The 26,432-nt window shown below is 36.5% G+C and overlaps 1 protein-coding gene across 6 annotated transcripts in view; it reads right to left on the bottom strand.

Annotated features, from left to right (window-relative positions):
* Window positions 1–979: 979 nt before the first annotated feature.
* Window positions 980–26,432, bottom strand: part of LOC106077691 (MORC family CW-type zinc finger protein 3-like) — a 95,523-nt gene continuing 70,070 nt past the window's right edge. For all 6 annotated transcript variants that reach the window (XM_056032334.1, XM_056032333.1, XM_056032336.1 and 3 more), the window contains 5 exons: window positions 16,125–16,202; window positions 15,806–15,934; window positions 15,609–15,659; window positions 9,356–9,776; window positions 980–2,532 (listed from right to left, as the gene is read on the bottom strand). In XM_056032334.1, the coding sequence (XP_055888309.1) occupies window positions 9,407–9,776; window positions 15,609–15,659; window positions 15,806–15,934; window positions 16,125–16,202 (628 nt within the window). In that variant the 3' untranslated portion in view covers window positions 980–2,532; window positions 9,356–9,406. The remainder of the gene's footprint in view (window positions 2,533–9,355; window positions 9,777–15,608; window positions 15,660–15,805; window positions 15,935–16,124; window positions 16,203–26,432) is intronic.

The following is a 26,432-nucleotide window of genomic DNA, read 5'->3' as shown; positions in this document are numbered from 1 at the left end:
GTGTTATGTTATAGTGGAGATACGGGGTGTTATGTTATAGTGGAGATACGGGGTGTTATGTTATAGTGGAGATACAAACGGTGTTATGTTATAGTGGAGATACGGGGTGTTATGTTATAGTGGAGATACAAACGGTGTTATGTTATAGTAGAGATACGGGGTGTTATGTTATAGTGGAGATACAAACGGTGTTATGTTATAGTGGAGATACGGGGTGTTATGTTATAGTGGAGATACGGGGTGTTATGTTATAGTGGAGATACAAACGGTGTTATGTTATAGTGGAGATACGGGGTGTTATGTTATAGTGGAGATACAAACGGTGTTATGTTATAGTGGAGATACGGGGTGTTATGTTATAGTGGAGATACAAACGGTGTTATGTTATAGTGGAGATACGGGGTGTTATGTTATAGTGGAGATACGGGGTGTTATGTTATAGTGGAGATACGGGGTGTTATGTTATAGTGGAGATACAAACGGTGTTATGTTATAGTGGAGATACGGGGTGTTATGTTATAGTGGAGATACAAACGGTGTTATGTTATAGTGGAGATACGGGGTGTTATGTTATAGTGGAGATACAAACGGTGTTATGTTATAGTGGAGATACGGGGTGTTATGTTATAGTGGAGATACAAACGGTGTTATGTTATAGTGGAGATACGGGGTGTTATGTTATAGTGGAGATACAAACGGTGTTATGTTATAGTGGAGATACGGGGTGTTATGTTATAGTGGAGATACAAACGGTGTTATGTTATAGTGGAGATACGGGGTGTTATGTTATAGTGGAGATACAAACGGTGTTATGTTATAGTGGAGATACGGGGTGTTATGTTATAGTGGAGATACAAACGGTGTTATGTTATAGTGGAGATACGGGGTGTTATGTTATAGTGGAGATACAAACGGTGTTATGTTATAGTGGAGATACAAACGGTGTTATGTTATAGTGGAGATACGGGGTGTTATGTTATAGTGGAGATACGGGGTGTTATGTTATAGTGGAGATACGGGGTGTTATGTTATAGTGGAGATACGGGGTGTTATGTTATAGTGGAGATACGGGGTGTTATGTTATAGTGGAGATACGGGGTGTTATGTTATAGTGGAGATACGGGGTGTTATGTTATAGTGGAGATACGGGGTGTTATGTTATAGTGGAGATACGGGGTGTTATGTTATAGTGGAGATACGGGGTGTTATGTTATAGTGGAGATACGGGGTGTTATGTTATAGTGGAGATACGGGGTGTTATGTTATAGTGGAGATACGGGGTGTTATGTTATAGTGGAGATACGGGGTGTTATGTTATAGTGGAGATACGGGGTGTTATGTTATAGTGGAGATACGGGGTGTTATGTTATAGTAGAGATACGGGGTGTTATGTTATAGTGGAGATACAAACGGTGTTATGTTATAGTGGAGATACGGGGTGTTATGTTATAGTGGAGATACGGGGTGTTATGTTATAGTGGAGATACGGGGTGTTATGTTATAGTGGAGATACAAACGGTGTTATGTTATAGTGGAGATACGGGGTGTTATGTTATAGTGGAGATACAAACGGTGTTATGTTATAGTGGAGATACGGGGTGTTATGTTATAGTGGAGATACGGGGTGTTATGTTATAGTGGAGATACGGGGTGTTATGTTGTAGTGGAGATACACAAGGTGTTATGTTATAGTGGAGATACGGGGTGTTATGTTGTAGTGGAGATACACAAGGTGTTATGTTATAGTGGAGATACGGGGTGTTATGTTATAGGCTAGAAAAATGTCGAAAGTCAGCAAACCAAAGATTGTTTTCCATAGAACAAAATAGATACATATTTATTTATATTTACATACATATTTATTATTTTTACTTTCAAATAGCAATGTATTAAGTTAATTATTATTATAGCTTTTATATAGCGCTACTTTCATGCTTATAGCATGCTCAGAGCGCTTTTGGTCCAATCTCATTTGTGGACCGGTGGGGGGGGGAGGGGGTATCTAGGAGTTGGTTTTCCGTGCTGCCTTTGGGCGCTCAGTAAACACAACTCTGCCCGAGTTGGGTGTCGAACCTCGAGCCCCCTTCTAGGTAGCCAAGCCAAGCCAAGATCAAGCGCACTTGGTCTTTTCTGTAATAAATCTAGACCAATTATTTAATGTTTTACATTACAATAAACATTAGAAGAAGATTTCATTTAATTATTGTAACATGCTATTTTATTTGACAATAAAATTGTGTATTCAATAATAATAATTAAACCTTATAGAAGTAAAAAAAAATTAAAGATGTAAATTATTTACAGACAAACCATCGTTTCTGTTATCCAATTCTAAATTAATTTCAGGGCATTTTTCGTACAACTCTAATAGACTCTTCACGATATCCTCTACTTTAGATTCTTCTATCACCTCTGTATTCTTTTTCGCCATGTGATTCAGTAGTCGGTATACATTTTTGTGAAATGGCGTTAGTCCATTTTCATCATAAGTCAATGTTGTCTGTACCGCCTTGTCTTTAGAGAGGTTTTCCCCTAAAAAAAATTAGAATTGAAGTTGAAACCTACATTTCGTCAAAGTACAAAGCTTGACAGCTAAATAAAAGAATAAATTGGTAAATCATTTTGCTATAGTTTGAAAAGTTTTTTAAAAAAGGAAATTAAGTGTCTTTCAGAACCATGAAGTTTTCTATGAATGTAATCTAATATATCAGTGATCACTACAAACCTTTATTTGAATGTAATCTAATATATCAGTGATCACTACAAACCTTTATTTGAATGTAATCTAATATATCAGTGATCACTACAAACCTTTACTTGAATGTAATCTAATATATCAGTGATCACTACAAACCTTTACTTGAATGTAATCTAATATATCAGTGATCACTACAAACCTTTACTTGAATGTAATCTAATATATCAGTGATCACTACAAACCTTTATTTGAATGTAATCTAATATATCAGTGATCACTACAAACCTTTTTGGCTGTACAAAGTAAAAAAAACCTTTGTGCTTTCTTACAGTCAATCAGTTGTCTTTGTGTCTTTCTGAGTATTTTATTAGTTATTTGTTTTTGCATTTGAAGATTATGGTTAAAATTTTATGTATAATTGCTACTTTACTTTTAAGCAGATTTGCCTACAAGTACGCATCTCGCGTATTTTGTGCGCAAATGGACTCGAAAATACGCGACTACGGTTTATCATCTGAAAATACGCATTTCCCCCTCTAAAGCAGAAAAAAATTTAATTAAAAAAACAAAATCAAAAAGAAAACAAGTCGTTTTTGCTAATCATATATATATATACATCAGTGCGTCAACGCATGGAAATGGACTATCCTCACCTATTAGATCTACCACGAGATAGATCTGTTATCCCTTCTTTTTTTCGCGCGCAATGACGCGCGAAGATTTAAATATTTAAGATTTAAATATGTACTAGGTCTAAATCTTACTGATATAAATAAAGTTAAGTTCCTTTCAATGTGTCAGCTTATACGAGGTCCTCAACATTGGCGGATCCAGAACTTTGGAGTTGGGGGGGGGGCGATTTTTTTCCAAACCCTAACCCTAACGCCCAGTAAACCCTAACCCCATGCATAAACGTGCGTACAGCATATATATAAATATATATATATTTATATATATTGTTGTAAACCTGGTGGTGACACAGATGGGGGTAGTGCTGTGTGTTTTTAGCCTATCCAAATCGGTCCAGTCCAGCGCAGGACGAGCGGTCAACCGTGACCAGTGACAGTACACGCCAGTTCGTCAAGGACTAGTGTCGTAAATATTACGCACGCAAGTCACGTCGAAAGTGATCATCTGGAGTGGTCAAGCAGGTTGGAGGCCAGTAGAGACACTATATAAGAGCGAGTGTGTCAGAATGACTTCACTTCACGTTACCTCGCAATGTGACCAGTACGAGGCGAGAATCAGCACGGTGTGTGAAGTCAGTGCGAAGCAGAGACTATGTTTTTGTAAAGACAGTGTTAATGTTTTTGCCTATTACGATGTATTTGAAATTAAATTGACTGATACTTTGGAGCCCTGAGTTGTGAGGTTCTTTAAGTTCGTTGTGTCGTGGGGTGCAGTGAGAAGAGAGCCTGGATAGTAGAGGAGAGATCGTAACAATATATTCGATATATGAGAATAAAATAAGACTGTTTCTCAATCTTCGGCGAAAAAAAAAACAGAAAAAAAAAAACAGTCATGTTGAGGCCTTTCTCTTACAAGCTTGGGGGTCTGGGAAAGCGCTGTAAGTTTCCTCAGCGGGGATCGGGGCGACGCCCTGACACCCAAAAGCGTTTTCTTGCATTTTTCACGGCTGAAACGCATTCCCTGACATCTACAGCTCATTATTTATCAGTGGTGTTTGGGGCGAAGCCCCGACGCAAAAAGCGTTTTCTTGCATTTTTCACGGCTGAAACGCATTCTCCTGAGATCTACAGCTCATTATTTATTAGTGGGGTTCGGGGCGAATCCCCGACTCCAAAAGCGTTTTCTTGCATTCTTAACTGCAGAAACGCATTCTCCTGACCTACAGCTCATTATTCATTCTATTATAAAGGACCTTTTGAATAATGTGGAAAAATATTCTAATATGAATTTATAGTCCCTTAATACATTGCAAATACAACCGATTTGTTCTTTGAAAAGAATAGATACCCAACATATTTAGAATAAGGCTTTGAAAAATATGAGATAGAGTAAAGGTTGGAAAAAGTCGACTAAGAAATGATTATCTGGCTTTTGAACTCATCTCAACCGTGACTGTTATATTGAAAAATTTCGTTTGAATTATTGCTTTTCCAAAGCAAAGTCTTTCTTAAAATAGTTATGATAAATTCATGTGAAATTACAAAAACTTTGTCTGGAAAGGGGAAGGGCGGTAAAATGAAAACGACTAAGCCTCGCTCCTTTTTATAATTTCTGCTAATGATTGCATTTTGCATTAAAGAATAGGGGTTGGGAGACTCGATATAAGAATTTACTTTATAGCATATATAAATTATATTAGTGACAGATTTTTTAAATTTTGTAATTTCTTACTGTAATACAAAAAGAAAAAGTATTGGTTTGCCCGATGGGGGGAAGGGGATTGCATGTATCGCACTTCCATCTGTTTATATTATATAGATATTCGACTAATTTTGTTCACATACTATGATTTCTCCATAAAAGTAGGACCGCCCACCCCACTCAGAGGGTTTAGATGGGAAGGGCAGTAGAGGTATTCGCTCTTTCCCTTCCAATCGACCAAAGATGAACGACATAGTATGAAGCCATCAGCGAACACCTCCCCGTAATTTTTATCCATTCTTATTTATTTCAAAAGTAACTGCAGAACAAATAAAATGGTATTACCATAGTCTATGGGTATTACAAAGACTCCATTTTTTTACATTTCCCACATATTCACTTTCTGAATGTCAAAGTTGACATGTATGGAAATTTCATTGTCAAAACGTTTCCGGATAAACGAGAATAGGTCCAAACTTAAGGCGATTTTAAAGCGTCAATGGATATTGGCCGAAAAAAAACAACATATTATGCTTTTAAATAAATGAGGAAATAGTTAGCTAGAATAGCCAAGGCTATTCATTAAGTTGAAAAAAACTATTATGGGGTGTTCGCTCAAAATGACCTTTTAACTGAAAACCTATTCAACGAACACCCCAATAATAAGCTTAAAATACCATTAATGATAATTTAGTGACTGATTTAATCTGTTTTTCTTTTTGTCTTATCTATTGTTATTGTTTGTAAACTGAAATATTAAAATAATAGGCCTATTTTTAACCTTAACCCAATGTCTTCGATTTCGAAGATTAAGGATGAGTGCAGTACATGTTTCACATGACTACGCCCCGTTGCGACCTAAATTGTGCCGATGTGCCTAAACTCAAAACTCAAACCCAGCCTATTTTGCCGCATTTTCTTTCCGTCTAAAATGTTTGACTCGCAGCTCTCCAACAATCTCCCAGAGGTCATATGCTGGCAGTTACTTTCCTCTACGCCAGTGAGGGTGAAATGACGCTTCAGTTGACCTTAACAGCGCTTTTACGGGGGGGGGGGGGACCTCTGTTTTGCCGTCCTCCTTTTTTTAAACTGGCTGGTTAACCTCTTGTTACTAATTAATGATATTAATATGTGTATAAATGTTTAAAAGAAGTGCAGAATTCTTTTTCACAGGGTTCCCCCACCATTCTGAGATTAGGATTTCAGATTTCCAAGAGTTTTCCATGAGAAAATATTCGATTTCAGGATCGGAAAAAACGCGAACTATATATTTAGTAATAAATATAAGAGTTACCATATAATATACATAATATACATCTGCCTCCATGCGTCATCAATCCATCGCATTCGGGATCTGCCTTTGGGTCAATCAGCGCGTACCGTGTGTGTGTGGGGGGAGATCGAGTTGATGGTGATTAAGTCCACTGAACATGTTAAAAAAAAATAGTCGCAGTAACTAGAGTTTATGAAATGATGAGTGAAACGACGTGGACTAGCCTATGGGGAGGAGGCGAGATAGAATTTTGTAGTTAATTTCTTTCTTAAAAAAAATATTTGATCGCAGGTTTCGTAGGTTATAGATCTATAGACATCAGTTCCAAGCAGAGAAAGGAGATGTGGAGCACGAGAAAAGTGAAAACAAATTTAGGCCTAATGTCACAAGGAGGACAATAGTTATAATGCTTCATGGAAGAAGCTAGATGATAGAACTAATTGAAGCATAATGTCACAAGGAGGACAATAGTTATAATGCTTCATGAAAGAAGTTAGATGATAGAACTAATTGAAGCATAATGTCACAAGGAGGACAATAGTTATAATGCTTCATGAAAGAAGCTAGATGATAGAACTAATTGAAGCATAATTTCCTATATTTTAACACGCTATTTCGCTATTTTTTACGGCCTTTCGCTCATTATGACTCCCGCCAAAATTGCGTTCGCTGATTAGGTCCGACCCCTACCGTAAGTTGACTTGAATTATACATTTAATAGCTGATATGGAAAAAAGAGTCAAATTTAGTTGTATCGCCCAATAGCTGAGGAGTCCCCAGATGTTTTCATTTTCTTAATAAGTTTAACCATTGCGGAGTTATAAATTCTAAACTATAAACTGGCACAAAAGCGTTTGCCATTGGTCCTTTCCTATAGATCTAATTGTGTAATCTAAATACATATCTATTTTTTGCTAGATTTAGATATAAATTTTGATTATAGATCTAAATCTAATTCTAGTCTACATTCTAGCTCTAGATATGACCAGATGTGTAATAGACTTAGATTTAGACTACTGGCTAGATGTAGCAATCAATGTAGGCTGTAGAAAACAACTAAGACTTCTTGAGCGCTTCCACCAAAGATGCTAGTGCTCCCTCATGGACATACGGTGGCAAGACCGCACTACAAACAGCGATGTCTTTGCGAATGCCGGTATGGACAGTATAAAGGAACTTCTTATGGTCCGGCAGTTACGCTGCGTAGGGCACGTATCCCGTACGGGAGAAGAACGTATGCCCAAGGTAGTCTTTTTGGTGAGCTAAAAGGTAGTCGACTAACAGAGGCGCTTCAAAGACCAGCTTAGGCGTCAACTTTCCTTGGCTGACAAAGAAGAGAGCACCTGGTTACGTGCGGCCTCAGAACGAGACAGCTGGAGGTCACTCACGAAGGCCGTGGGATACACATTTGAGACCAAAAGAAAATCCGCTGCCGAGAACAAACGCAGACAGCGAAAAGAAAATCTAAATTGACCACCTGCGGACAATGATTATGCTTGCCCTGGATGTGGCAAAATATAATAATAATAATAATAATAATAATAATAATAATAATCTTTATTATCCGTAAGGAAATTTGTCTTACAATTTGTGCATTACATCAAACAAAAAACATTATAACTATAAGAAACCAAAGTGTACATTCACACCAGACTCAAAAAAGTTGGGGCTGCGCAGACACGGGAAATACTGCACTCCTCACTAATCTTTGGACTCGAAGACAAGCCTTGTTGTAGTAAAAGAGGTACCTCAAAAACTCAAGGCTCTAGATGTCTGTAACTAGATCTAGATCTAAAATTAAATCTACCCAAAAGAAGCAATTTCGTATCAATTATGGAATCTAAAATATGCACATTAAAAAACAATCAACTGTCAATAAAGCTGCTTACAGATCTAGATCTATTCTAGATTTGGATTTGATTTTTTTAGAAGAAAGTGAGAAGGGCAGAGGTTTTCATAGAAGAAACATTGGTTGCGTTTAATCTCTCTTTTAGCATGATAAAGGGAATCAAACTGATGTTCCATGACCATAACTTGCAGAATGTATCTTCTGTGGTAGCTACTGTTATAGTCACTAGCGACTAGCGACTAGCTAGGTTCCATTACTTATGAAGGCCTAAGTTCAAAGAATGAAATCAGGGGCATTTAAGGCAGACTCAGTAGCAAAGCTTTTTTATACATTAGAAAGAAGTTCAATGACTAATTAGGATTATCTGCCTGAAAAACAAAAATTTAAAATGTTTGTTATTAGTGATTGTAGAGGATGCCAAAGTTTTCATTGCTAACTCTGCAAAAAAAGGTCTGGAAGAAGAAAATCTGAGTAATATAAACTATTTCCAGTGGCTGGATACCTTATAAAGAAATTGCCTTTAAACAAAATTACTTTTATAAAACTAGATGTCACTGATCCAGCTAAATGTTCTGTTGCCGCTATTCTGGAATGTGAAGTACACAAGAGACATTAGGATCATAAGATCATTGCCAGGTGACAAGAACGTTATCAGTCTAACATAGTCTAGAAGGAAGTCTAAGGCAAAGGCTAAAAGTCTAAATATTTTGACTTAGGTACAAAATGTCTTCTATCACTTGATGCCTGTGTTCACTTTAGGACAGTTGCCTCTCATGTATGTTATGGGCTTGAATGATTTAATTTTAATCTTTCCTGGGTAGATTTCATGATATTGAGGAAAATAATAATTTGCCCCTCAAGATACTCATTACCTGGTCTGGGAAAACGCATTTCTATTTTGGCATGTAGGCATCTCTGTTTTAAAGCTTCTATCCTGAAGGCATTCTAAATTAAATTATTTTACTAAAGGTATTACAGTGGTCAATTATGAACATTTGATTTGTTATGAATCTCATTACTCTATTTTGTGTCTGTTCCATTTTCATTACCATTCCCTATAGGAACATTATTGTTTTTATCAGTATATATGTTTCTTTTCTGTAACTCATCTGTAGGTTGAATCAGTTATATCTGTTATTCTGCCAACAGTTTATTTATTAACTTATTCTTTACTAATACCATATGTAGCTGTCATTAAACTCACCATTAGTATCATCATTGTTGTCCGTCAAAAGTATTGTTTTTCTTTTGTCTGTTATGCTTGAAACAGCAGTGTTTCGTATGAGCTGTGGTAAATATCTGTAGCTAGCGCTTTGAACAGGTTCCTCTTATGCAGTTCCTTTGAAGGAGAACCATGTAGTACAGTTTCATCTGAATCACTGGAATCTGGGTCTCTGGAACAACCAGGCAATGGTTGCTTTACATTGGAGCTAGTAGGCACACATGGAAACTGTTTCAAGCAATTCAATTTTGCTTTAGATGATTTAAGATTTCTTTTAGCAACTTTCCTGATAGGCTGCTTTGTTGGTGGTGAAGTTTCTTCACTATCACGTTCATTAAATGCCTCTAGTTCCAAAGATTCACTATATTTTTTCTTATTTAGACTTCGAAGATTTCTTTTCTCCCTGAGATTTAAATATAAATGTTTCAATTAGATTAAATGATTAAAGGTAGGTGAAGTGTCTAAATAGTTTATTTTTCAGTTTGTTCGAATACTGTTTCTTCATTCCCCACCCCGGTCATTTCATCCCCTGGCTATTTATCCTCTGAACTTTTTATACAACAAAATCGTGAAATCAGTAGAGATTTCAAATATATATAAATATATATATATATATATATATATATTGTTATAAACCTGGTGGTGGCACAGATGGGGGTGGTGGTGTGAGTGTAGTCAGCCGATGCAAATCGCCCCAGGCCAGCGCTAGACGAGCGGTCAACCGTGACGAGTTCCGCCGGTCAGCCGAGACGAGTGTCAACACGGCGGTTCGGGAAGGATCGACGGCGGTCCGGGAAGGATCGACGTCGTGAACAGAGCTCAGGAGCGTCACGAGAGTTGTAGTCATCTGACCACCTAGAAACGTCGAGCGGCGTTCTGTCCGGTTCGAGAAGGCCAGTAGGGACCCTATATAAGAGCGGAGGTGTCGCAGTCAAGACGGTTCACGGTAGGGGTTCAGAGCCCGGTTCACTACAGTCCGGTCGACTACAGCACAGTTCAGCGGTGTGGTTCTGTACGGAGCATTACGATGGTTCAGTGCGGAGTACTGTCAAATACAGTTGAGACGACTGGCGTCTTGATCTTGGTCTGCGATCAAGTCCGACACAACGAGCCTAGTTTGTGAAGTTAGTCCTGAACTGTTGAAACCAGTGCAAGTCCGGAACGAGACGGAGAGGCCAGTGCAAGAGGTGATACGGCGGAACGGTGTTATCGGAGAGATATTTGTACAGTGTACGTGTTGCCAATTGTACAGTATTGGCTGTTATTTATTCAACTATTAAAGTGTTACGTTACTTTGGAGCCCTGAGTTGTCAAGTTCTTTAAGTTGGTGGTGTATGGTGCAGTTTGCAGAGAGCCTGGATAGTGACAATATATATATATATATATATATATATATATATATATATATATATATATATATTGTTAGACACCTTATGTATAGTTTAGTTATTTAGCGACATTCTGTAGGGTAACGACGTGTTTAGTTGACATAGACTTTTACTGTGGCCTTTTCTTAGAATAAACACATAGGATAAATTGTGCGTCAGCGTTGACTACATCTCTTTACTTGTTAAAACCGATGTCTTGTTTATTCTGTATTGTTGATCAACTACACTGAATACACCCGAACAATAAAACTCAAACGCTTGCAGAGTAATTGGTTGAAATTCAAGTCATCTAGAGTTGACCTCAAGACAGCCTGAACAAGCAACATCACAATATATATATATATATATATATATATATATATATATATATATATATATATATATATATATATATATATATATATATATATATATATATATATATAACTCTCTTCGTCGCACAATAGTTTGGACGAGAAGAAGAAGTAAAGGAAAAATCACTCTCTTATTTTTGCGGATGGTCACCCCACGAAAAAACAAGAAGGAGGGGGGGAGAGAATAAGTATTTACAAAATAGCACGGCCGGACATATGTGACCAAAGAAGATCACTCTTTTTTTATTTCTACCTCACGTAAAAAAAAGGGGTGGGGTTGAGAACAAGTAATTTACTCTGTAGTAACTATCGAGGCGACAGAGAGCGAGCCTCAGGAAACAAAGAAGGGGGGAGAACAAGTATTTTTTTACCTGTCACTACCGATGGCTGCCTGGTCGTGCGGTTTGCGCGCTGGACTGTCGTTTTGATTTATCGATAGTCCCGGGTTCAAACCCTGCCCGATTCCATCCCCCTTCATCCTGCGGGAGGTTTGGACTAGGAAGTAAACTATCTTCAACCTTGCGGTCTATAGGGTAGATGATGTAAAGGTCTTCTGTTTCTATGGCCTACAGTCAACGAGGATGTCATGTGGCCAGCACAACGACCAACTGCCTTTACGTTTCTTCAACTAATGTGAGGTACTCATTAGAACTGGGCGTCAAAAGATCCCGAAATTAAAAATCCCAGTCTTCACCAGGATTTGAGCTGGAGCCTCCGGTTTAGTAGCTAAGCGTTTTACGCTCAGCCACCGCGCCTCCTATGGAGATTAATAAGAGTTATTATTATTACATTGTTAATATTCACATGTATTCAAAATGAACTGATTGTTATAAAGATATAGTTTAATTTGAACATGGCCTAACTGATGTTATTGAATGGTCATCTAATTGATTTAATAATTGATTTAATTGTTTTGTAAAGGGACAATCTCTAATTCAAGGCTTCAAGGAAGAAACTTTTTCATCTCTGAGTAGGAGAAGAGGTGGTTAAGCAGTTAAATGCTTGGATCCAAACCGGAGGGTGCCGGGTTCAAATTCTGGTGAACACTGGGGAAAATTAGGGCGCCTCTGAGTCCACCCAGCCCTGATGATACCTGACATTAGTTGGAGAATAGCAAAGTTTATTGGTCGTTATGCTGGCCACGTGTGTATTATGAAACACTGCTTATTAGCTGTTTTAAATTATGTTCGACTTACATGCATACTAGATAGATTCCTTCTCTTTAAAACAAAAGTAAACACTTTGTTCAGAAATAAGTATCTAGCATGACAGAAAATACTTCTTACAAATTATTTAAAAACATCTTTTGGAATGAAAAAAAAAACATATTTGCATACACGTGTTCAAATATGATGAGCACTTGCCTTCTTTTGCTAACTAGTCTACCGTGATTTTTTACTATTAATAGTGAAAAGTTATAAACAATTTTATGAAAAAATAACTGATTGGATATTTAATTTTAAAAATTATTATTAATAGTATCATTATTTTGCTTTCAGAAAAGAAAAAATGTAGCCGTTGCATTTGAAAGATCTAAAATATTATAACGGATTTTCCATATCTTTTCTAGTTTTTGAGATCAAACGGGACGGACAAACGGACAAACAGACCACACAAAACTAATAGTAGCTATTCGCCTTTTGGCGACCGCTAAAAAATTTAATGGCATAAAAATTCAGCGTCTATAGACATATATCTAATGTAGAAATTGGTTTGTGTGTTAATATAAATAATTCTATGCAGCTGGGGGGGGGGGGAAGGCACGGTGGCTGAGTGGTTAAGCGCTTGGCTTCCGAACCTGGGGGTTATGGGTTCGAATCTCGGTGATTTTTGGTACGCACCTGAGTCCACCCAACTCTAATGGGTACCTGACTTTAGTTAGGGAAAGTAAAGGCGGTTGGTCGTTCTGCTGGTCACATGACACCCTGCTCGCTAACCGTTGGCCAAAGAAACAGATGATCTTAACATCATCTGCCCTATAGACCGCATGGTCTGAAAGGGGGAACTTTACTTTTTTACTCTATATGCTGCTAGAAGTACAATTAAACATAATTGCAATCTATACAGTATCGACATATCGAAATAATACAATATTAAGTAAGCTCCATGAATATTAAAGCGTCCGCTTTGTAGCGAGCCCAAGTAACAACACTCCAGTACATTTCACATCTTCTCTCTATCGCTCATAAGTTTCCGAGCGACTCACGAATACTGTTGAGTGAGGCTGTGACAGCCCCATTAATTGTCGACCAAAGAAAAAAAAGATAACCATTGCATCGTTTGCCATTTAAATCGCAAGATACATTATTATACCTTATAATTATTTGCACCCAAAAAGGGAACATTTTATAGGGTCTACGTTTTGTGTGGTTTGTGTGTCCATCCGTCCGTCTGTTCCGGATTTGTTTTCAAAAAGAGAAAATGAACGCAAAATGATTATTTTATTTTGCTGTTCTAATTTATATTTCATTTAATTTTGTTGTTTAGTGTCGCATAAAACACAATATCGATAATTGGTACTTCCGGATTTGTAATGAAAACCAAATTAACACAATAGGGTTGTTTTTAATATCTTTTCTAAATCTGTTACACACACACACACACACACACACACACATATATATATATATATATATATATATATATATATATATATATATATATAAATGTATATATATATATATATATATATATATATATATATATATATATATATATATATATGTAATTGAATGTTAGTTTGATATTTTGGTATGATAATCCTATCCCCTTATATATGTAGGCCTATTCTTCAGTTGTGAATGTGAACAGTCTTGTTTAAGTCTTCTTTCAATGTAGAAAAGAGTTTGTTAAGTTAGTGAGGTCTTGTTCCCATTCCAGGAAGGGCGGACGTTTACTTCCTGGACTGTTGTTTATGTATTTAGATATTAATATTTATTGAAAGTTGGTGGACTAGTGATTGTGAATTAATATTTATTTCAGAGTTGATTTCATTATGTGCTTATTGAATATTAAAGTATTATTCGTATTTCAATGGATATCTATTGTTGGAGTTGAGTTTATCTAGTGTACTGTTCTTATTTGAGTAACTAAGCAAATATTAAGTAATGGGAGTTGAGTAATTGTGTAAACCCCTACGAGCCTAAGGAGCCAAGACAAAGACGAAGACAAGCATATAAAAGAACCCCTGACAATAGGATTTAATTTTTTTTCAAAACGTCATTTTTCAAAACGTCGCAAAGTTCATAGCATTCATATTAGGTTGCTCCCGATTTTTAAATCAAAATCACATTATCGCCAAATATTGGTTCATAATTACTGATTTGACATTTAATTTTCAAGACAAAACGTCACAAAAATTTCAATATCGATAACATTTTTTTTTTCAGAATTTTTATGAAAAGAAAATTAACACCAAAAGACTGCTTTAAATTGCTCTTGTAATATATATTATATTTAATTTTAATTATTTTTTATCTAATTTGGCACTTTGGGAAGATTCTAGTTTGACATTTATAATTTTTAAAATTATAACAAAATATAATTTTAATTTGGCTTGAAGTCTAGACTTGAACATATTTCTGTCAGCGCGTATTTCCTAGTCCTGAAAGAGTTCAACAAATAAATACACGTTCAGGCACAGTTTGCATTCTGTCTGTTCCATTGACTCCTAGAAGCATAGCACTCTGTTCCTTTGACTCCTAGAAGCCTAGCACTCTGTCTGTTCCATTGACACCTAGAAGCCTAGCACTCTGTCTGTTCCATTGACTCCTAGAAGCCTAGCACTCTGTCTGTTCCATTGACACCTAGAAGCCTAGCACTCTGTCTGTTCCATTGACTCCTAGAAGCCTAGCACTCTGTCTGATCCATTGACACCTAGAAGCCTAGCACTCTGTCTGTTCCATTGACTCCTAGAAGCCTAGCACTCTGTCTGTTCCATTGACTCCTAGAAGCCTAGCACTCTGTCTGTTCCATTGACACCTAGAAGCCTAGCATTAGCATTTTATATAATCTGATTAGATGAGATATTCGCTAAGCCAGGATTTTTTTCGCGAGGAGGGGAAAATTGGGGTGGGGTAAAAATGTTCAATTTGTGTTGAAATCTATCATTCATTAATGACTAAGTTTAAAATAATAAGCTCTTGCGAGATCGCTAGGAAGTACATAAAGGAGGTATCGTCTTTTTGAAAACAAAACAACAACTTTTTTTTTGTTTGTTTGTTATTTGGAATGAGTAGAATACAGCAACCTAAGTGTTGGAAGACCTGCCAAATGCATGTAATAGTGGCACTTAAGAATGTCTGTCATATCTTTTAAGCCTACATGTTGTATAACGAGTGACTGGTACCAATATATATCTATAGTAAACAATAATGAAAGCCAATACTGCATATAAAAGTGCATTTCCTCACTCACAAACTATGTATTATCTGAACTCTCGAAATGCATTGATAAAGACTATAGAAAACAATTATCTATAAAGTCTATATTCACCTTTTTTTATTGGCCATTTCTATATCTGGCTCTTCTTCTATCTCACAGCGACTGGAAAATAAATTGAAAGCAGGATCAATAATAGTTTCAGCATATATGGACCTAGATTTTGTAATGGCTAAACACTGTCAAACTTACAACACAAACTTTAAGTTTAAAAAGTGAAAAATATTTTTAGGAGAAAAAGTGATACTCACTTGTAGTATGAACCATTATTCATGTGGCAAAACCATTCATCAGGTAGGGATTTAGGATATATGCCACTTGGGAGGCTTCGCCATTGAAAACATTGGTGACACTGGACCCAAGGTTTTTTATATCGTTTACTATGGCAAGAAAAAATATTATATTAAAACTTTCAATAGGTTAGAGATATAGCAAAGAACATATTATTCATATTATTAAAGGTATTAAGATGACAGCACAACACATTATAATATGTATTAACTGTAAAGGTACAGGCATATGTTACATTATAATGACAATCATAAAGATAAACACAATAAAGTTACATACATTGCCTCTCCAACATCATCATCATGTTGTCCACTCCAGTATTCCAGTAGCTTCATGGATAGAACATTCATCACTGTGCTGAAATTAAATTACGTAACTGCGCAACTCACTTCCTAAATAATTGTATGTAGTATGGCACGCCTCTAAAGTAGAATCTGACAACAAGTTCAACTCAAGATCTTCATGTGGGGCTCAGATATTGGATCCGGCAGAATTGTTATGACTCACAGGAGAAGGAAAAAAACGAGTAACTGGCGCCTAAACCAATAAGTCATTAGTTAATATGCATGACTAAATGTATGACGCGTAGGACGTAATCATCTTCTTTTTTGAACTAACGTCTGTATTATATAAGATAAGATAAGAAAAGAGACTCGTTAGCCTTGGCTGGCTACCCAACTTAAAGAAGGAAAACTCTGAATTCAAACCTCTAGTACCTTTAAGCTATACACAAATATAGGAAAGGAGTAAACCCTGAGAACAAAATTAGGGAAATGCTGTTTGGGCGACATCGTTCTGACCATAGTTAATGCCTAGGCCATTCATCTCATTTCTATGAGATACTCAATAGTCGCAGGTCATATTCTATAATATTACATTTGAAAGCGCGTTGTGATATCGCAGTGATTCCTCTGTCATCTAGAAGACATACTTTTTAAAGGAAATATGTAATCACTGTCCATCAGCTGGTTCAAAATTTAATTCATAAAAGTAAAAAAAAAATGTTTTAAATTATTTGCTTCCATCTAAAGTATTAAACAATAAGATTTTTTTTATTTGATAATAATGTGTAGGTATATTTTAATTAAAATTATTCAATTTGAAAAACTTTATTTGTGCTATTTAAATGATTCGCAGGTGCACCTATACATACTCATCTGTAATAAATACTTTTTTAAAATTCAAAATAAAAGGTAAATTTTTCAGGAAGAAAATGGAGGTGCAATGATTAAAACGCTTATATGAACTCTGTCTGTCTAGTAAAAACTTTGCACACAATATTTCTCCCACACCCAATGTCGGATGAAGCTTAAATTTTGCACAAAACAAGAAATATTTCTAAATCGCACAAATTTAATGTTGTTAGGCTAGATCTATTAAATATTGTTATAAACCTGGTGGTGGCACAGATGGGAGTAGTGGTGTGTGTGTGTAGTCAGCCGACGCTAATCGCCCCAGGCCAGCGCTAGACGAGCGGTCAACCGTGACGAGTTACGACGGTCGGCCGAGACGAGTGTCAACATAATGGTTCGGGAAGGATCGACTGGGTGAACAGAGCTCAGGAGCGTCACGGGGGATGTAGTCATCTGACCACCCAGAATGGTCGAGCGAAGTTCTGTCCGGTTCTAGAAGGCCAGCAGGGACCTATATAAAGAGCGAAAGTATCAGAGACAGTGAGTCACAAATTCCCGATCTACAGTTCGTTACAACGGCTCAGTACAAGTCCGAGAGGAGACAGAGAGACCAGTGCAAGAGTTGATACGGCGGAGAGATATTTGTACAGTCTTGTGCTACGTGCTGCCAATTGTACAGTTTTGGCTGTTATTTATTGACATTCAACTATTACGTTATTTTGAAGCCCAGAGTTGTCAAGTTCTTTAAGTTGGTGGTGTCGTTTGGTGCAATTTGCAGCGAGACTGGATAGGGAGATTCGTAACAACTGGTGTCAGAAGTGGGATCTGAATCGTATCGGATAGGAACAGCTCTGCTATGGCTACTACGAAAACGTTAGAACAACTCCTTGTGAAGGAACTGAAGGAAGAGCTCCGTGGTCAAGACCTGAAGACGAGAGGCAACAAAGAAACCTTACAAGGACGCCTTCGGGAAGAACTGGTGAAGGAAAAAGAAGATCCCGACACATATCTTTTTGAAGTCGAACCGGACTTGCTGGAACAGCTCACCAGTAGCATGCAGCAACAGATCACCAGTGCCAGTATCTTGCAGGACCAGATAGACGCGATGGACTAGGGAATCAAAACAGAGTTAGTGGCCATGAACCAACGCATACATGCTGTGGAGGAAAGAATCACCAACATTGATGAGCAGATGAATCAAAGGGTCAACGCAGTGGAGATAGCAATCGAAGAAATAAAAACGCAAGTTAACTGTAAGCGCACTAATGCACCGGAAGCAAATATGACGTCATTTGTCCTGAAGTCTCCGGAAAAATGAAGCCCCCCGTTTTTGATGGTTCCGTGTCCTGGTCAGTGTACAAGAAGCGGCTAAAGTTACCAGTGTTGTACTTTAATATAACTAAAAGCCTTGTTAACATCAAAAGCTTTATTACACTGAATAACGAGAATAACTCCACACATAATAAAGGTCTAAGAAAGACACGGAATATGGTCAGTACACAATCTCACGGGTATTCACAAATGTAAACAAACACTGGGGGAGACAATCGAAAGAAACAAACCAAGACAAACAAAGGTTCGACACCCGACTCGGGCAGAGTTGTGTTTACTGAGCACCTGAAGGCAGCACCGAAAAATCTTCTCCTATATACCCCCTCCCCCCCCCCCCCCCACTGGTCCACAAATGAGATTGGACCAAAGCGCTCTGAGCATGCTATAAGCATGAAAGTAGCGCTATATAAAAGCCATAATTTAATTTATTTTTTTTTCTTTTTAATTCACAACTTTTCATCGTTAATGAGATAATGTCCTCAATTTAGGAGGGACATTACATGTCAATATATGTCAAAAAGCTATTTCAAACAATCTTTTAGCAATAAAATAGTTACCAAAAAAAATCCCGAACATCCGACTTTCGATAATGTTTTTTTTTTTATACAAGCAAACTAAATATTGTAACGTTTCTTACCATCTAGACTCTGCAAACTGTTCACACGACATTACCAACTTTAAGAACGACAACCCAGGGCTCCAAATTAACGTAACAGTTTAATTTTCAATAAATCACAGCCAATACTGTACAATTGACAACAATCTAACACCGAGTTACAAAAGCTTCACACTCCGACGTATGAACTCTGAAACGCTGTATTAACTCTCCGCCTCTTCCTAGACTTGCACTTGATTCACTTCCCCTAGACTGTTTCTTGACTCCGACTTTGACTCGTACTTGTGAAGTTGCGAGGTAACATGACAAATTCGCTCTTATCTGGGGTCTAACGCTATGGGCTTTATGTTTGTTAGAAAACTTAGAACATGACGTAGGTACTGTTGGCTTACTATTGGCCGCATAAGTGCATTATAGACTGTATTGTAATTGTTCTGCATAAAAGATTTTTCTTTTAAGTTAACAAAAGTAACTTATGATACAGAAAGTTTTGTTTAATAAATCAAAAAACTAAATAATAATAATTTCTTCTAAACTGGAGTCGAAAAGTAACTAAACTACGGAGGAGAACCAGAACACTTACCAAATAGTCCCTTAGACGGTCTCAGACGATTCAGTCACGAAACTCCACTTTTCTGGATTTTCTCTGTGCAAACTGGTTGATAAGATCCTCGTAGTCTATTTTTGATGTAAGTTCCCTTTTGATTGACAAAAATAGCTAAACTGCATAGTCTTGTTTGCGACATTGTTGATCGTAAATAGTTTTTGATAAGTTTCAAATTTGAAAAGCTTCTTTCCGCGCTCGCAACGGTCACTGGAATTGTTAACATAATTCTGTATGCAACAGCAATGTTGGGAAAAAAATCTTTAATGGGCCAAATGAACCGAAGACATTTTTGAGCTGCATTGATGTTATCAGGAATGATTTCTCGAAAAATCTTCATTTCTACACACAAGTCAATTCAGTCCACATCGCATGAATCTTCTGCTCGTAAAAGTGTATCCAAATCCATGCAACACGCTAAATCAAACCACGCTGACACACACTTAACGTGATTTACAGAAACCTCGTGTTGTTAAATTTTATGACCAAGATGCTTCCAGTCACAGCAACCTTCGTTTGCTAATTGACCACCAGTAGCCATCGTGCCGAACAACTGACATGGAACACAAAATACTCTGTCTTTGTTATTTGAACAACTTAACCATCGTCTATCCACTGTTTCTCCGTTCGGCATCCTTCGTGTAAAAAAAAAGTATTCGAAAAATGCCTGTAATTTTCGTTCTTTAGGTATTCTGAGTCTTTCAATAACCTGATTGGACCCCTTTCCACTAATATGTTACTCATATCACAGCTAACATGTTTCCAATTACTTGGATCGTACATGTCCTCGACTAAGAAGAGTATTCGAAGAAGTATGAAAAAAAATGTTTTCATTTTCACTTCTGCTTTCACAAAAGAGATACTCATTTTCTGTGTCATCATTCAAGTTGTCAGAGAGTAGCAAATCACTACCTAGTTACCTAGTGTATTTTTCTTTAGACTCACGACTTGGCGTCAGAGCCCGATTTGTCACATCACGGCGGTCGCTTATGGGCGAATCTTCGTTCTCAACTTTTTGACATTTATCCGCGAACTTTACCGCCACAACAAATTTATCTAAAGATTCCTATTGAATCTGAATGAACTCTCCTTTCTCTTTTCGTTTCTTGATTTTTGCTGCTCCACTTTTGTATTGACGGACTCTGTCTCTGCCAATGTAACTCAGGGCGGTCACTGGCTTTCTCTGCCCCATAAACGAACTAAACAAAATAAAAAGGAAAACACTCGTGCACTTTTAATAGTATGTCTCCTCTCTCACTCTGGAAATTGAAGCCAGTTTGACGTTCTATTAGAACAAAGTGTGTTATACAGTGGTCTCCCTTGACTTTCGCAGATCTGATTTTTTGCGTAAGGGATGAACCATGGTTTTAAAAACAATAGTTAAAAAAAATTCTCCCGCGTTTTTGTTTTGTTTTTAACACATTGACACGGGTTTTTCCCACGGCCACACGATGTCTATGCACAGTAGCCTATTGGGGAAAAAACGTAATACGTCATCGCCAAACTTTCTGGAAGCTAATTGGCCAAAATAGTCGTACAAGCACATCAACTGGTTCAATATAGGCTAGGTCCGGGGTCGGCAACCTGCGGCTCGCGAGCCACATGCGGCTCGTTGGATGTGAAGCTGCGGCTCTTTAGTTCCAGAAGAAAATGTTATTTATTTTATCGAAAATATATATTTTTTAAAATAGTTCTGAATCGTTTAACGAGGATTAGGCACCGATTCAATCTCCCAGTCACTTGTACTCGCTTTTCACCACACCCCTCCCCCATTACACTCGTCGTTACTATCGTCAGACTGTCGGAAGCTTTCGAATGACGCCGTCTTCGGATGTTCTATGTAGGTTTTAATTCGTTTTCGACGCTGGGCGAATTTGCGTCTTCATCACGTGCTTTGACTGTGACGTAAAGTTTGTTGTCTCAAGTAAATAAAGAAGAATCGAATTATCTTCTCAAAGTTAGACGCAATCTAAAAGATTTGCGGTACCACTAGAAATTGCACAAAAAGGCAAATTATTCACAGATGGTGAATATGTCAAAGACAGATTTCTACCTGCATCTAAAGAACTGTTTCGTGATTTAAAAAAAAAAAGAAATCTTTGGGGAAAAAATCCAAGATTTGCCACTATCCGCCAAAACAGTACAAGATAGAATAGCTAAACTGTTTTCAAATGTAACTTATTTGCAGGTGAAAGATATTCAACTTTCTCCTGTCTTATCACTTGATATAGATTAGTTTTGCGACATAAAGACAATATACAAGTTTGTCAGATATATGTCTTTCCAAGGTCTAAAAGAAGAACTTGTCTCGTGACAAACTAGAGGAGAAGATATAGCGAATGCCATGCAAAAATACCAAGAAGACAATAGAATCGATTGAAATAAAAACGTTTAAATAGCAATTGATTGATCCAAAAGTATGACAGAAAAAAATAAAGGGGGAAAAAAACTTCGACGGAGCAAAATACCTTGAAGACAATAAAATCGATTGAAATAAAAACGTTTAAATAGCAATTGATTGATCCAAAAGTATGACAGAAAAAAATAAAGGGGGAAAAAAACTTCGACGGAGCAAAATAAACCAAAAAATTCTTACGTTTCATTGAATAATACAACAAGAAACGCTTTTTGCCCAAAACGATTCCGGCCGAAATATTTGAAGTCATACATTTGGTAATCAAGATTGTAAATGCATCTTGTCAAACGCCCCATACCATCGTCAGTTTAAAGAATTGTTAAACTAAATGGAGACTCAGTATTCCGAGCTCCTTGTTCACATGAAAGTGTTATGGCTTTTCAAAGGCAAGGTGTTGAAATTTGAAACGTTTTGCTTTGTGGTTGTATGAAATAAATATATTCCTAAATGATGAAGCCTATTATCACACTGAATTAGAGAATGACAAATGGTTGCAAAAATTTTACTTTATGGTGGAAATTAAATTAGCTGAATCTAAAACTGCAAGGGAAGTCAAACTCAGCCTATGTTTTGGTAGAAGAATTGGTTTGATTTGAAGAAAACATTGTTTTTGCAGAAGATATTCAGAAGTAACCTAAGTTACTTCATTTTCAATTTCTAAAGCAATATCGCAATAAAACCAGTGAAACTCTTGAACGAATTATGTCAGCGTGGTTATTAAAAAAAAAATCAAAGATGAATTTCTTAACAGATTTGAGCAGTTCAAAACCAACAAAACCATTGTAGCACTCCTAGTAAATCTTCTCAACACAAATAGTAACGAAATCCACATTGAGCCATTAAGAATTGATAATGGATCTCTAGAAATGGAATTGATCGATTTTAAAAGTAAAGCTTTGTGGTAAGGGTATTTCACAGATTTGAAAATCAAGTTGGTAAAGTTGATGGATCAGAAATGTAACGCAACAAAAGTGGACAGTTTTAAAAGAAATGTCTCGAGATGAATCGGCGCATGGAATAATCTTCCAGATTGCTACAGTGAGGTGAAGAAGTTGGCATTTGGAGTGCTGACTATCTTTGGATCAACATATTTGCACGTTCTCTTGCATGAATAGAATTAAAAGTAAAATAACAAGCCAAATCAAAAAGCCAACGCTCCCATTGAGTTTGTTTGCTCAATTGTTTGTTATTGAAGTTCAAGTTAGTGTTTAAGAGCATGTGTAACTGCTTAAGTTGTGACCGAAATAAATAAGAAAAATTTATTAATGCCATATATATATATATTTTCTTATGAATGACTAATTTTTTTCATAAAAAAATCAATTACGCGAGTTATATTTATTGTTGGCAAGAAAATTTTTTTGTGGCTCTTTAAAAACTATAAAATTTTGTCAATTTTAATTTTTTGGCTCTTTCGACTCAAAAGGTTGCCGACCCCTGGGCTAGGTTACAGTACCGAATAAGCAATTCTTCTCATACACCCTCGTCCCTTTTTTGTGTATGGCACGTACCAATTCTTTTCTACTGTAATGCAACCTAACAGTGCTTTATGACACTTTTAAAAATCACTGAACATTTAATGAATTCTTATAATCTTATAAATGGCTCTTTCATATACAATTTTTCATAACTTTGGAACTGACTCAAACTTGATCGTTTGTCAAGCGCTGGCCTGTGGCGATTCGCGTCGGCTGATTGCACACATTTCACTATCCCCCCCCCCAATCTGTGTCACCTCCAGGTTTATTGCAATATAAAGTAAGTTACAGGAGCTAATTCAAACAGTCAATTGGAACAGCCTATTATTGATACTGAAATGTGTTACTACTTTAAGCAACAAAGTCCATTATAACGCAAGGTTACAAAGACAGTTTGTGTGGACACACAAACTTAAAATCGGCCCGCGAAGTGGTCCACCTAGAGACAGACGGACAGATCTAGACATTGGTAGAGGATAGAACATTTTAGGCTGTAAAAAATATTCTTAAAAAAATAATCAAAAAATGCATATCTATTTTACAGGATGTGACTCACAAAAAAATGTAGAAATATTTATTAACTAAAAAAAATAATTCAAATGGGTTTCGAAAAGAGAACTTTCTGCGTGTTGGGCAGATATGAACCACTACACTACGGAAACACATATTTAAATCAACAATATATTTGAAATCTTTCCTTATACTTTCAGTTTGATACAAACTAGACCTAGGACACGGTTCATAGCCAATTTCATGAATGATTTTCCAGGTATTTTTCAGGTTTTTAAGGTAGAGTTTTAGATTTTCAAGGTATGCATCGCACCAAATCAAGCAATATATATGTGTATATATATATTTACATACAGTTGACACAAATATGTAAAAAGAACAATATATTTATAAATATTAATTTTAAAAACCCATTAAAATGTAGGCTGATAGGTTGAAATCATACCTCCAAAAAAAAAAAAAAGAATTCATCTCTAGTGTTTCCAAAGCATTTAAATGCAACTTTTAAATACATTAGAAAAGACACAAAAGCTTGCACTACAGAAGAATAACTTTTTTAAAAATATGAGATGTAATTCAGCTAAAACTGTCACAATCTAAAGTTGGAAATTTTCTTAAATTGACAAAGATTTGTAAAAAAAAAAAATAATTTCATTCTTACTATAGCAGTTGACTTGCTTTCCATCAGTTTTAAGTATATTGCAACCAAAATACCTCTACAGACTTTTTTACAACTGTGTGCGAAATATTTTCGTTAAATCTACAGTAGATCTAGAATCAAAAGTCACTAAATTCGCGGACTTTTCACGGCTGTGAGAGAATTATCTTCACTAGATTCTATTGGATTAGCGTAAATCTAGAGTCTAGATCTAAGTCTAAGTCACTAAATTCGCTGACTTTTTTCAAATTATCTTCACTGAATCACCGTAAATCTAGAGTCCCTAAAATTCGCGGACTTTTCACGGCTGTGTGCGAATTATTTTCACTGAATCTACCGTAAATCTAGAGTCTAGATCTAAGTCATTAACTTCGCGGACTTTTCACGGCTGTCACTGAATCTACAGTCTAGTTCTAATTAAGTCACTAAATTGGCGGACTTTTCACGGCTGTGTGCGAATTATCTTCACTGAATCTACCGTAGATATGGACTAATGGACTCTATAGTTTCTATCTCAATGTCACTAAACTTCGTGGACTTTTAACGGCTGTGAGAGAATTATCTTCACTAGATTCTAGTGATTTAGCGTAAATCTAGAATCTAGCGTATTTCTAGAGCAATCTAGACATTAGATGAACCTGTAACTAGATCCTTAAATTGACTCAAATTCACGGAGTTTTCAGGTTTAGCGCGAATTATCTTCACTAGATCTAACTTAGATCTAAATCTAGATACTACTTCTAGCTAGACGAGAAGGATGGATCAAGAGAAGACTCAAAAGTAAAGTACCGGTAGCAATTATACTTAAACACTGAATCATGATCTCCAAATACAAAATCTAATAAAATACTCAAAAAGACACAAAGATAAGATGATCTACGGACTTTCCACGCGAAGTACTGTTACAACAAGAAGATTTTCGGCGAGAGAGGGCCCGGAGGGGTGTAGCCTTCACATTAGGCTGCTAATTGCTCTAGTTATAGACAATAGTCCCCACAGATAAGATCTAGCACGTCTTCAGTCGTAACAATGAAAGGAAACAACCATGTCTACGCTGCCTTCAGAAAAATAATGCTAAGTGAAATGCTTGCTTGAGCCAAGGTCGTTTTCAATCACGAGGTCGCGCTTCACAAGTGGGTGAAAGTGTAGACGCGTTTTCACTGGTCAGCTCAATGTAACCACAAAAAAAAAAATAAAAAAAAAAATAAAAAAAACACCAGGTATCGGGAGGGAAAAAATTCAAGGTCCAGTTTTAAAATTCAAGGTTTTCGCTGCGTTTTTTTACGAAATGGTATTTTCCAGGTTTTTAAGGTGACTACGAACCCTGCTAGGAACAGTTAGATCTAGACCTAGTTTTAGATCTAAATCTAGATTGAAGATCTAAGTCTAAGTCTAGATCTAGAAAGAGATCTCAGTCTCTAAGTCTAAAGTCTAGATCTAGGTCTAGACATTCTAAGTCTAAGTAAAGAGTTAGATCTAAGACTCTAAGTCTATTCTATATCTAGAAGATCTAGATTCTTGATATAGCATCTACTATATTAAGACTAGAACTCGTTTATAGATCTATGTAGATCTGTCCTCTATTTAATGTATTTTAGATTCAGATTGTTGTCAAGTGTATAGCCTAATGAGGATGTGTCAAAAAAGTTTTCTTGTTGTTTTTTTTAAACTTACAATTGGAACGAAGTTCGTATCAAATTCTTTTAAAAAAATAATTTTTGAATCAGTGTTCTATTCAATGAGTTAGTTAATTAATGGAAAATATATTTTTTGATGATCCATTGACACTTTTACCATTGTGACTTTAGATGCTAATGTTCAGTACCACTGCGCGAATCTA

Source organism: Biomphalaria glabrata, chromosome 6, assembly GCF_947242115.1.
Source record: "Biomphalaria glabrata chromosome 6, xgBioGlab47.1, whole genome shotgun sequence".
Classification (NCBI taxonomy): Eukaryota; Metazoa; Mollusca; class Gastropoda; family Planorbidae; genus Biomphalaria; species Biomphalaria glabrata.
Note: the sequence above shows the minus strand (reverse complement) of the source record. Positions and strands in the feature narration are given on the sequence as shown.